General features: G+C 36.7%; 3 protein-coding genes across 7 annotated transcripts; 2 read left to right on the forward strand and 1 right to left on the reverse strand.

Moving 5' to 3' along the window:
- Nucleotides 1–3,459: 3,459 nt before the first annotated feature.
- Nucleotides 3,460–5,157, forward strand: LOC17891606 (transcription factor TCP13). The gene is made up of 2 exons (XM_006297935.2): nucleotides 3,460–3,646; nucleotides 3,925–5,157. Exon 2 carries the CDS (start codon nucleotides 3,929–3,931, stop codon nucleotides 5,009–5,011), a length of 1,083 nt encoding a protein of 360 aa, XP_006297997.1. The 5' UTR covers nucleotides 3,460–3,646; nucleotides 3,925–3,928; the 3' UTR covers nucleotides 5,012–5,157.
- Nucleotides 5,158–6,473: 1,316 nt separating this feature from the next.
- On the forward strand, nucleotides 6,474–12,333 carry LOC17891470. Of its 5 annotated transcripts, XM_023785399.1 has the most exons (4): nucleotides 6,474–6,738; nucleotides 7,047–8,267; nucleotides 8,983–9,049; nucleotides 9,128–9,210. In XM_023785399.1, the coding sequence occupies exons 1-2, from the start codon at nucleotides 6,718–6,720 to the stop codon at nucleotides 8,265–8,267; spliced, it is 1,242 nt and encodes a 413-aa protein (XP_023641167.1). In that variant the 5' UTR covers nucleotides 6,474–6,717; the 3' UTR covers nucleotides 8,983–9,049; nucleotides 9,128–9,210. The 5 variants fall into 5 exon arrangements, with proteins under 5 accessions (XP_023641167.1, XP_023641168.1, XP_006299057.2 ...); XM_023785400.1 differs by lacking the exons at nucleotides 8,983–9,049; nucleotides 9,128–9,210 and adding an exon at nucleotides 12,049–12,333; XM_006298995.2 differs by lacking the exons at nucleotides 8,983–9,049; nucleotides 9,128–9,210 and adding an exon at nucleotides 8,822–8,905.
- On the reverse strand, nucleotides 8,548–12,049 carry LOC17892073 (protein LONGIFOLIA 2). Its single transcript, XM_006296884.2, has 5 exons — nucleotides 11,724–12,049; nucleotides 11,540–11,592; nucleotides 9,805–11,442; nucleotides 9,571–9,721; nucleotides 8,548–9,408 (listed from the first exon to the last, which is right to left on the reverse strand). The coding sequence occupies exons 1-5, from the start codon at nucleotides 11,878–11,880 to the stop codon at nucleotides 8,717–8,719; spliced, it is 2,691 nt and encodes an 896-aa protein (XP_006296946.1). The 5' UTR covers nucleotides 11,881–12,049; the 3' UTR covers nucleotides 8,548–8,716.
- Nucleotides 12,334–12,656: the final 323 nt, after the last annotated feature.

Below are 12,656 nucleotides of genomic sequence, written 5' to 3' on the forward strand. Positions count from 1 at the left end.
CACGTAAAATAATCACATATATTGTGAAAGTAAACAAGGTCTGCTTACTGCGGCCATCTAAAGCCTAAAGGCCATATTATTATTATGTTGGGTTACTATCAGTGTGTATCTACGGATCTACCATATGGACTGAGCGAGCATAGGGATTGGTGTTTCGGATAGGAACAGTACAGTACAGATTTCAAATAATTTTTTTATTTTTTTTATAAAAGTGTATCAAACAATCGGAAACTGATTCATCCGCATGCATTTTTCTTGGACACCAATTATTTTACATCGAATTCATTTAAAACTTATGACCTATAATTCATATTGTTGTGTAGTCGAGTCAATTATATTTATAGGTTGCGCGCGATTTAATTTCTCAAAGCAGATTAAAGTTAAACTGTTGTGTTACATTTTCATGTTGTCGATGATCTATAGACCAAATTTAGAGACTTGTGTTTCATTTCTAAACGACTAATTAAGCTTTCTAGCAACTATACATGATATATCTACGTACATGCATGTAGATTAGGGTATCAATTAGTGGAGTCATTGATTCAATCAAGATACACTAGCTAGAACTGAATGTGAGATTTGCTGGCCTGTTTGGGTATATATATACATATACCATAACGAGATCCAAATACAACCAAAACACACAGATATAGAAAGTAATAAAGATGTTCACTACGGTATTGGGGTTATATTAAAAGAGGCAATTAAATCGTGACAGGGAAAAAAAAAAAGTGATAGGAAAAATTGTTGGGGGGGACCATTGAGTAAATAACTCTCTTTCTCATCTTTCTGTTTTCTTCAGTTTTCTCTCTCGAGATGCCCAAACCTCCTCCTCTCTTCACTCCTTCTTCAGCTACTTTTTTCTTAACGATCGAGAATACTACTACCGTATATAACTTAAATTACATCATAAATACACCATTTATATAGATATATAATAAAATAAAAAAATACAATCGTCTTTTTTTCTTGCCTCTGAAATTTTCATTTATATATAACGGATCTTTCAGCTTCTAGCTTACCTATATGGCTATATACAATAATCAAATATATTATTAGCTTACATATTTTTTCACATGCGCACTGCATATATATTGACGTACGTACGTTTCGGAAAGAAAGTGTCAATAATGTTCTGGAATTATTTACTATATAGTCGTATATATGATCATATATAGAATCTAGAAATTTCTATCTATCTACATGCGCGCGTATATTTATATAGAAACGTGTTTTGTAATTTTGATGTATAAAGATCTCAAACTCATCAAGTGGAAGAAACTAAATTGTATACGTCTCGTAATGGCATGCGTACCGACGGTACTAGTATATGCAGATCATTTGAATATCCACGCCGTCCTAAATTAATGATATGGTGTTCTCTCTTTGCAATATCCACGTAAAGTTAAGTTGTCTTGCTTGCGCTCTAGCTGATATTTTACGCTAATATTAATAGCTACGTATAATAAGTAATAACTATATAGAAATATTAAACTTTTGACAAAGAAATATTAAACCTTTAACGTATATAATTGGCTTCGTTTGGAATTGGATTATACCCAACTTTTTTTTGTTTTTGGGATATTTATTGTCGTTGATCCTTCGCATCATTAATTATTACTATTGATGTGAAGTACTTATTGAAAAGCTATTAAAAACCCAATCTTTGTTCATGAGACCACACACTTTTGGAGTCGGTGAAGTAGACATGACTTAGTGGATTTTAAGTTTGTCCGATTTCTCCTTTGTTCTCATGTAATGTCTTAAGATGAAATGATCATCATCACACCTTTTTTATTCTTAGTCCTTTGTTTTGATTCATAAGGATATATTGCTTTCGCCCACTTCTATTTTTTCAATTCCTACCAATATTCTTACATAACTTTATTTAAAGACGATGTACGATTTTTTTTTTAAAAAAGTTAAATTTGATGTTTCCGATTCATATGTAATTAAATTGTAATTGAGAAAGAAAAAAAGGGTTGGAATATTATTGTGAATGGATAAAATGCACACTTATAAAGACAATCATGTGGATACCTAATATGACCACTTCTGTTTTTTCATTGCTTTGAAAATCTGAAAGAGTCTCGTTTCTATATTTCTTAGAACATTAATATACTTTGACGTAAAAAAGAAAGAAAGAAATAAATTTTGACAAGTTTTCAGGGTTTATATTCCCTTTAATATTCATTTCACATGTTGCTCATATAGAATTTCGCAAATGGATCAAAATATATAAGAATATAGCTTGCCAGCAGATATTTATAATATATATATATATATATATATATATATATATATATATATATATGTATATATATGATAATTAATTAATTTCGAGGATTATAATTGACCAATATTTTGTGTATTTCAAATAATGTATGCACATTAATTTGTTTTTGTTTTTTTTTCTTGGGAGTCAAATGCCAATTAACTATTTTTTTAATAGATAATACAGATATAGTGAAATGTCATTATTATATTACTAAATTCAATACATATATTCCAAAATAGGACAACCGATAATTTTATATACATATCACAAGCTACACACAACCTTTATATGCACACAGCCTTTTGATTCTTAAACAAATATGTACGTTAAGCCGGTTTTTATGAAGCAAAAGTAAACTAGGGCTTAGTGATGTCTAATTACATGTACTTGTGTTTTGTAAAGGCAATGAGTCGTGACTCAACAAAGTACACGAGGCGTGCATCGGGTAAATTCACAACCTTTTGTAATTGTCGTTATGACTTATGACAGCATGGCCATGCACATATATATATATACATGGACCAAAATATATAAACCATTTATGTGAGTTGCATTTCATACAGTGAATAATATAACTTATAAATGTTAAATCAATAATCGTACATCATCCCTTTCATGACACTTATTATTTTCATCTTAATTAAAAACATTAGTTAGCTGTTCTAACAAGCTAGCTATTATATATAACTTGACGTCAATATATATATATAGAGAAATATATGTTTAATGTTGGTATCTACAATTTCTTTTAAATTTGGATATTCACGTATACTAGTTTGGGGTTTTCTTCTTAGCCGTATTCTAATCGCAACTCATAATCACATGATACGGACGTGGATGCGATAAAAATATTCGGGTTTTATTTCTCGTCCGTATAAATACATATACAGTATAGAGAGATTTTGAGTCTTGAGATAATGAGATGATCCATAAATATTAAAGATGAAAATGAACTCGACTGATTGATTATTCAACGCATTCATTTATTTATTTTTCCGGTCGAAGATAGCGAAATCTTACCACGTGGCATTATTACATCCATTGCTTTTTTTCTTAACATAAATACTTAATACTTTTTAGTCGCAATTCTTCTAAATTTTGGAGGCTTCTGAATTCTGATATTGGTAGGGTTCTCATATTCACTTCCAAAAGCATCTTCCTTTTTTTTTCTTTTCTTTTTTATCTTTCAATTTCATTTTTTTTATTCATACTTTTGAAAAGAAAAAATTCGAATCACATACTTTCTTCTTTCTATTATACTCATCCTTTGTTCAGTCCCTCTTCTCATTTCATCATATTATAATAGTATAGCAAAACCCTAGATTTTCTCTGTTCAAGCTCAAGACCCATTCGAACTTCGTTATTAAGGTAAGAAACAGTACATGCTTTATTTTATTTTTATCCCACCTTAACTCAGTCGACTGAAGAAAAAAGAACAATTAAACCCTAATCTTTTTTTCATGTTTCAATTTTGTGGATTCGTTTATTTAAAAAAGAATTCAGAAACTCGAAAAAATATATGAGATTTCGAAATTCAAAACTAATTTGTCTGATAAATGAAATTCTTCTAATTTAATTCCTTTCAATATATGTTTTCTACTAATTAATGAGATTTACATTTGATCTATGACAATATATATATATAGCATTATGAATATCGTGTCTTGGAAAGATGCAAACGACGAAGTTTCAGGCGCCCGGGATACGAGAAGACGTGAAGGAGACGTCGAAGAAGATAAAGAAGAAGAAGAAGCCCAAGTCAGAGGCACCGGTGGCAAAACCGTAATTACAAAGCCGCCAACCTCTTCTTCTTCTTGGATGAAATCCAAGGATCCGAGGATTGTTAGGGTTTCACGCGCCTTCGGAGGCAAAGACCGTCACAGCAAAGTGTGTACGCTACGAGGGCTACGTGACCGACGCGTGAGACTATCAGTCCCCACGGCTATTCAGCTTTACGATCTTCAAGAACGCCTCGGCGTTGACCAGCCTAGCAAAGCCGTGGACTGGTTGCTTGATGCTGCTAAAGACGAGATCGACGAGCTCCCTCCGTTACCCATCTCGCCGGAAAATTTCAGCCTCGTCAACCATCACCAGTCTTTCTTGAATCTTGGTCAAAGGCCGGGTCAAGATCCGACCCAACTCGGGTTTAAAATCAATGGTGGTTGTGTACAAGCTGAGACTACTACTACCAGTAGCCGTGAAGTAAACAACAAAGAGAGGGGAGACAACGATGTCGTTTTCACAAACAATCATCATATTGGCTCTTACGGAACTTATCACAACATGGAGCATCATCATCATCACCACCACCAACATTTGAGTTTCCAAGCAGATAATCATCAACTACATAGTCTTGTCCCATTTCCATCACAAATTTTGGTATGTCCAATGACGACATCAACAACGACAACAACTATACAATCTTTGTTCCCATCATCTTCGTCGGCTGGTTCGGCAAATATGGAGACAGTAGATCCGAGGCAAATGGCAAGCCATTTTCATATGCCATTAATGGGTAATTCTAATTCATCTTCTTCATCCCAAAACATTTCGACTTTATATTCATTGCTACATGGAAGTGGTGGTGGCAACAATGGTGGTAGAGACATTGATAATCGGATGTCTTCTTCTGTCCAATTCAACCGAGATAATACAACTTCAGCGGCTAATATGTCGAAGCTTCTAGGGTCAGAGAGTAGTAGCACAAGTAGAGGAAGTGAACACCATATGTGAAATTAGGCTAGCTATATTGAAACAATTAATGTTGATGTGTTCAGAAGCAAGGGGACACAAAACAATATGAATAAATTACTATCTAATTAATATTGTATAATTTTCAAATACAAATTGATACATAATTGATTACTTGTATTTTTGCATGTGTTTGATTTGGAAATTTTCTCATCAAAATATATAGCTTCCTCGTAGCTCATGATGGATACACAAAAACACTTACATGAAATGTAGATTCATTAATCTATGGTATAATTAAGCGCGTGTGTGTATTTTTGGGTTTTGGTGTTTAGATATTATGTATGAATTCTGAGAATGAGAATCTAGGACACACAGATTCATCAATAGATAACTCAATAGTATGGAATGGAACCTAATAGTTGTATTATTGAAATGTTTATATATGTGTCTATTGGATGCACAGTGCTACATTAACTAACTCAACTAGCTAAGTAGACAAGTAGTAATGACTGGTACTAGATTAGAATTAGATGATGAATGGTGTGTGGGATATACAAGTGTCCATTTTTAACTATCTCATTAAAATAGTAAGTCGGATTTGAACTGATGCAAATATATATAGTATCACATGCATGCATGTTCACAAATGTAGAGTTAGGCTTAAATGAAGATGCAAATATGAAGATATGATGCAACAAATTATAATTGAAAGGAGGAAACAAGTCTTATAACTAATAACGAGTGAAGGAGGAAGAAGAAATAGTTGAATAGGGTAATAGAGACAAAAAAAAAAAAGGCTAGTAAATAATAATAATGGTTGGTGTAGTAGTACAATCTTTGATTGATTTGAATAAAAGGCTGCCGATCCAATGCTCTCTGTGCCTCTGTCCTATATCATCATACTTTCTGCAAAAAGCTTCCATGTCGTCCATCTCTGCCTATGTATGTATGGTACATGATATTTCTATATATTGACAGTAATTATTTACACTATTTGGTTCACCGAACCAAACCTAGAAGAAACCAATAAGAAAACTAAAAAATTGAATTATCTGATTTATGACTTTTCTTTTTAAAAACAAGCATTTTGAATTTGTAGTAGTGCTAACATTGGGTCACTCAGCTAGCACTATAACGACGCCGTTTAGTGTTGGGCCTATGACAAAAAGCCATTATATTGAAACTCAGTTTGATAACTAGAAAGGCCCATGAGCCTCTCTCTCGAATCTTTTTAAGATTTCCGATCTAGTTAACTAACTTTCGTCGGAGGGATATAGTTATTTAATTCCCGCAATAATGGAATCATCGATGATTATTACATCATCGCTGTAACGTTACTACTATATAAATAAAAAAAATAGTTCATTTTTAAATAAAACATTATAATTTTTAATCTCCTTATTACGGGAGAAAACCAAAAAAATAAAGGTAATTTGATAAGCTTTTGTAAATCTAAATATATATTTTGGTTCTTTAAAAACAAACTCTTGTTCATCACTCATCAGTAGCTGCGCTTCAATAAGTTTCTCAAATCTCCCACTCCTTGTCTCTGGATCGAAAAGGGTTTAGCATTGGAGCTGGGTTTTGTTGATTCGCATTCGACCCTTCTCTCTATTTCGCGTCTGGGTAGTTGGTACCCCACTCTCAATTTCTCGCTAGGGTTTTTCTTCACCGCCGATAGCTTTAGCTGCCCGAGTGTGTTGTCTGTTCTTCTTCCTCGGTTTAAATCCTTGAGGGGTTTTACAATGGAGTTAGCCTTTTCTTCGGTATGCATTCTACTTCTCCTTACTCTCTCAACTTTTTTTTTTTTTTTTGGGCTCTCTAATGCGGTCAATTGAACCCAACGATTAGTTTCTAGGGTTTCGCTGAACACTGTCTCTTCTTAGTGACTGGAGCATAATTGATCTATCATTTAATTTCAATTTCCTTTGTGGGTGGGAATATGTGGTCAGTTCTTCGTTTTTCTGGGTTAGTTTAGTATTGATTCTTATGTCTTATTCTCTCTTATTTGTTCTTAGGTGCGGAAGGGACGAATTTTGAGGAAAATGAATTGATTTTGGTTTTGTGTTCTCAGAGGGATGCGTGTTGTGTTGTTTTTTCATTCAAGAAATGGTTATGTTGGGTGAAGTTGCAAGAAAGATTGAATATGAGCAATGGAGGTGGGGAAGGTGGAAGTCAGCAAAGAGAATTACATGGTAAGAGAAAGATTTCCCGAGGCAATGATTTCGCCTTTGCCATAGCCAGAATGGCTGTCGCTCAGATTTGCGAGAGTGTTGAGGTTAATTCCTATCAGGATTCACAGACACGGGAGGGCCTGAGGTTTAGTTCTTTTCAAGAATCTGCTCTTGAATCACTAACCGATGTTGCCGTTCAGTATATCCAGAGCATTGGCAAGACTGCTCACTTGTATGCCAACTTAGCCGGTAGAGTAGATGGTAATTCTCTCGACATTGTTCAAGCATTAGAGGATTTGGGATCTGGTTTGGGATTTGCTGGTGTTTCAGATGATAACCGTTGTCTTGCTGATTCCGGTGTAGTCAAGGATATTATTCGTTATACTGGAGAAGCAGAGGAGATGCCGTTTATTTATTCTCTTCCCCGCTTCCCATTTAGTAAAGAGAAAAGACCTGCTCCTAGTCTCCCTGAGGTCCGAGGAGAACCTCCAGATGAACACATTCCTGTTTGGCTTCCTGCATTTCCCGATACCAAATTGTGTGATCAATCAGTAGAAACTAATGCAGGCACAATCGTACAAGAGATTCCAATTAAAGAAAATGGGACATCTTTACGGAGTATGCAACATTCTTTTGATGGTGCTAGGTTAGAAATACTTAAATCTCTAAAAGATGCTCGAGACACAGCAGAAGCAGAAGTGGAAGGCAACCCCTTTCTAACTGTGCCTCTTCGATTTGTGGAGAAGGATGTGTCACCTTTTTTTCCTCCTTTGGAGCTTTCAAATCAAGTTGTTAGAATCAACCACGTTCCTGATAAACATATGAGCAACAACCATTACATCCCTGTTCTAGAGGCATCTGTTCCCTTAGATGAAATCAACAACAAGAACGGGTTAGCTGATTCCGAGGATGGAGGGAAGAAAGAAGGTGCAAGGATACAGCCAACTCTGGTGCGCTTCAAGATTGGGAATAGAAAAAGACCTACGTCTTTGGCAATAAGTCGGAGCTTCCAGGAAGAGGGTTGGTTTCAAGAAGGTGGTGACAATAGGGAGAAAAAGTCAGAGATTGAAGATAAGCGCGGAAGAATTGACTCACAAATTGTCCACTCAGATGTAAAATAGGTATTATGTCATTTTAGACTTTATAGACAAGCTAGCTTTGCATTCTGAGTTTAGTAATCGTTTGCAACTGGAATACATTACTTCTTAGGGTAAGAGATTTTTACTAATTCAAAATGATGGAGAAATAGAAGGTTGTTTGGCCTTTAACTTCATTTGCCGGTGAAATATTATTTTGATAGACCAATTAATATGCTCTTGGCACTTTTTGGTATATGGATGATCCTTGAACTTAAAATACAATTAATATGCTCTTGGCACTTTTTTGGAATATGGATGATCCTTGAACTTAAAATACTTACATTAGTTAGACCTGTATATATATATGCTGGTTACAATAAACAAGTAGGAAGAGAACAGAACATGCAAGAGGGCTGAAAACCCAAGGACCAAAGGTTCTCTTCCTCTCTAAGCTCCCTTCATTTACAATTCTAAGCGATAATCATAAAAAATTAGCAGAAGCAAACTTCATTAACCAAATCTCTGAAAATCATTCTCTCAATATCTAACACAATCCCTGGTTCAAACTCTTTCAAGTTCATGCCTTGACTTTTCAGGTTGTCTTCCTCATCGTCGTCCAAGAGACACTTTGAGTTGTTTTGTTGTAACCTATCAATCTCTGAACACAGAGTCTGCAGAAGTTTCTCTTCTTTTGATATCTTCTTCATCTTTCTGAGTGGATTTGCGGTTAAACGTGGTTTGGTACAACCTTCTGCAGTGAATCTCTGAGCTAGCATCTCGTTAACGGTGTCAAAGACTAGTTTTCTCCTGATTTTCTCTACCAGGTTTGTTTGCTGTTGTCTTCCTCTGCCTCTGAATTTGCTGTCCGGTAGAGTCACATTGCTGGCCTTGTTCTGTTCCAGGACAAAGAACAGTCCAGGATTGATCGGGAGGCGTGCTTGGTGCAGCTGAAAGCTTATCATGCTGTATTCAAGATCTCTTAGAATCCCTGATGCCAACAATATCTCCAAGATATACTTGTTGTCGCCGCTTTTGAAGTCTGCACCATCTTCAGGGAAGCTGTCGAGAAGATGTGAACCTGGCTGTGTTGGGTCCTGATTACTCTCAGGAAATAGTATGGATCTGCAGAAGCTGGTAGGCTTGTTTAGCCACTCAGATTCTTCAGAACATGAAGCATCCTCCTCTGTGGCAAAAGAACCAAAACAAAGGTGAGAACTTTACGCAAACCAAAACCTTGTGATTCCATGTAGCTAATTAGCACCAATTTATATGTAATTGCTACTATATATGAACGAGTCACTAATCAGTCTGAGAGTGTCCTTTTTTTTTTCCAGTGTCTTCTTACCTTTAAAACTAAGGGATATCTTCCTCACAGGGGATGGTGAATCCTCTTCGTCGAAGGCTGCATCAAGAACTGAAACAGGACTCGGTTGTTCAATGGTAACTTTCAGAGGTTTTAGGAACGGTCTGTCCTGTTTGATTCCAAAGTCTGGACTCTGCATTGATAAACAGAAGATGTTCAGTTAAGAGTATTAATGAATTATCTTGAGAAGTGAAGATTTGTGTGAGAGATAAATACCCTTTGTCTTGGGGTGTGTTGCTCTTGGAAGTCACAGTTTCTCTCCAACCTATGTCTGCTTGTAACCTCGATGTCAACATTCAATCCCAAGCTCATGTTGCTGTCAGATCTTAGACTCCTCAAGTCACTGCTTGCATCACTTAACCGGTCATCAGGTTGCTGAGAAGTACTGCGAGGTTTTATGCCCTGTTTTCTTCTCGGGGAGGCTATCTCTGTCTGCTGCCGTCCGATATGCTTTTTGCCTGGCTCTGATTTTGGAGTTGTGGGTCGAGACTGCTTCTCGAACCCGAGCTTTTTTGGCTGTGTTCTTGGGCTTACGCTGTGCTGTTGGCTCCTACCTGCCTTGGTCATGGAACAAGAATCCGCAGCCAAAGCTTGCCCCGACCGTAATGTTTTTAGGCTATTGCTCTTTGTGGAATCGAGTTGGCCCTTGTAGAGGCCTGGCCTTGGGGTTAAATCCATCGCGTTCTGCTTCCCTGATGTGGATTTCCTGGTTTGTTTAGAGTTGCCAACCTTGACATTTGGTAAGCCGACATTCTGCGGCAGCGAAGAGGTTGAAACTGGAGCCGCGGAGTTCATAACAACGATCGATGAAGATTTGAAGTTTCTGGCTGGACTTGTTGCAACTGGAACTGGCTGGTGAGTTTTCTGCATAAGAGTGGTTGTACTCGGTGTACTGTCATCTCTGCTTTCATCTATCAACTTCTGCGTTTTCTCCATAGCCTCAAGTATTTGCTTTAGAGCTCTGAGATCTTTTCCTGACTTTTTAAATTCCAACTGTGTAAGCCGCTTCTGAATTTCGCCATAAACCGTCAGTGCAGTGTCGCCTGCTTTCATTTGCTTCCATGGAGCTGGTTCCATTGGAAACTTAGAAGCAGCAGAAGCAGGTATCTTCTTGATGGAATCAACGCTTCTAGATCTCTGTAGAGCTATTGGTTCCACTCTAGATATTGGCCTTGGAGAATCACAAAACCGGTTCTCTCTTCTCTGTTCAGTATCAGAATTATCCGCCATGACTTCAAGACCCATTAATTTGGCAACAACACTCGAGTTCGATCTCCTGTGACTCATTGTTGCGGATTCCTCTGGACAGCTTGATCTCGGGGTATCTGCTCTCGGACTCCTAAAAGAATTTGACCTACTATCCAAGGACAATCTCGGTGTCTCTTTGAACTTCGAAACCGTCTTGTATCCGTTGTTTCTCATGTCCCTCTCATCATAAGAAAGGCGATGGCTTTCCTTTAGCCTCGCAGCCACTCCTCTTCCTTCACACCACTCGTCAGAACTCCGACATGGTGAACGCAATGATGAGTCTTTGAGAAGTAGAATGCTAGTTCGAGCTGAATTGGGCTGCTGCTGCTGAGTGAAGGCTACTTCTTCATCTCTGGTTCTCATATCTCTATTAATAGAGCCTTTCACAAGCTCCTTTAGATCATATGGCATCATCAGGCAACCATTGGGCTGCTCTCTGATCAGAGTCTCACCAGGCGGGTCAAATTGAGAAGCTGTGGTACTGACTTCTGCAGACGAGAAGCTCGAGGACCGTGGAGAAGACGAAAACGAAGGCCTTGAAGAGGATTCAGAAGAGGCTCTATGCTTCTCCTTTGCAGCAGACTTCTTCTTGGTACTACTCCTCTCCTGCAATGTCCATAAAAAGCCTCTGTTTCTTTCAGCCTCTGTTTTCTCAATTCGTATTCTTTAACGATGATTGTATAAACTGAGTTTAGAGTCTTACCGTTTCTTTATCACTTTCCATGTTAGTCTCACCGACGATATCTTTGCTTTCTCCTGCAAAAAGAGCCCCATGTGCTTAGCTATAAGCCTGTTTTGGACTGGTTCTAGTGAAACTACTCTGTTTCCTTGTGGTCCTAAACACTGAACTAAGATTTAGAGAGAGAGAGAGAGAGAGTTCAAGTTACCTGGAGGCAAAGACTTGTCTACATGGCCGGAGACGGCGACTGGTCTCGCCGGACAATGTTGCCTGTAAAACACTTGCAAGATACCATTCATGCATCCAAACTGTTTATTGAGATTTGGGTTCTCATCTGACAAGTTATACAGAAGTTTTGCAGACATATCTTCCTCTGCTTCTTAACAGTTATCTCAAAAGGGATAATCTAAAAAGACTATTTTTCACAAAATTCAAGTTTCTCTTCATATACACATACTCTGCTTTTTATAATCTCCAGTTTCTTCGTCTATTCACTCTGTTCTGGGTGTAAAGATAGTGATCTTGTGTTTCAGAAGAAGAAGAAAAGAAGAAATGGACAAGAAGAAGCCAACATTAAGGACAAATGATAGCTTCTTGTAAAGTAATGACCAGACAGCAGATTAGGCTCCTCTGCGTATTGCTTGGAGGCTACCTTGAAGAAGAAAGAAGAGAAGGGCAACAGAAAAAAAAAAAGTATTGGTTTTTGGTGTTTGAGAAAGAGGTTTCTCTATCTTTAAAGGCAAAGATACAACTGTCAAAGGAGGCTTTGAAGCATATATAATGTAATGCATGTACATGTGTTAACATGTTAGAATTATATACTTGTAATTGCAAGAAAGAGTTTTTCTTTTATTATATCTCAAAATAAAAAGAGTATTATAGTATACATCTCTTCTAATCTTTTATATTCTTTAATTATGTCAGAGCTCTGAAAAATTCTGCTCGCCAAATAATGAGGAATCTGGTTCACCTCCTAAGATGATAGTTATGCACATGACAGCACCAGGCAACTTATTTTTAACAAAAACATTAAATACTTAAAAAAAATATATTCGGAAAAAAAATTGGTTATATTTTGGATATATTATAAGAAATGTTAGGCATGTCTATCTATTTATATTCATTTCAGTGTGTTGGTATA

This window comes from Capsella rubella, unplaced genomic scaffold (assembly GCF_000375325.1).
Source record: "Capsella rubella cultivar Monte Gargano unplaced genomic scaffold, Caprub1_0 scaffold_3, whole genome shotgun sequence".
NCBI classification, from domain to species: Eukaryota; Viridiplantae; Streptophyta; class Magnoliopsida; order Brassicales; family Brassicaceae; genus Capsella; species Capsella rubella.

Excerpts from the sequence above, each read along its gene's own strand:
- LOC17891470 (XM_023785400.1), top strand. The coding sequence starts at position 6,718 with ATGGAGTTAGCCTTTTCTTCG. Across the intron at positions 6,739-7,046 it reads TGGAGTTAGCCTTTTCTTCG|AGGGATGCGTGTTGTGTTGT; the intron begins GTATGCATTCTA and ends TTGTGTTCTCAG.
- LOC17892073 (XM_006296884.2), bottom strand. The coding sequence starts at position 11,880 with ATGTCTGCAAAACTTCTGTATAACTTGTCAGATGAGAACCCAAATCTC. Across the intron at positions 11,443-11,539 it reads TGGAAAGTGATAAAGAAACG|GAGAGGAGTAGTACCAAGAA; the intron begins GTAAGACTCTAA and ends TGGACATTGCAG. Across the intron at positions 9,722-9,804 it reads AACACACCCCAAGACAAAGG|AGTCCAGACTTTGGAATCAA; the intron begins GTATTTATCTCT and ends TTATCAATGCAG.
- LOC17891606 (XM_006297935.2), top strand. The coding sequence starts at position 3,929 with ATGAATATCGTGTCTTGGAAAGATGCAAACGACGAAGTTTCAGGCGCC.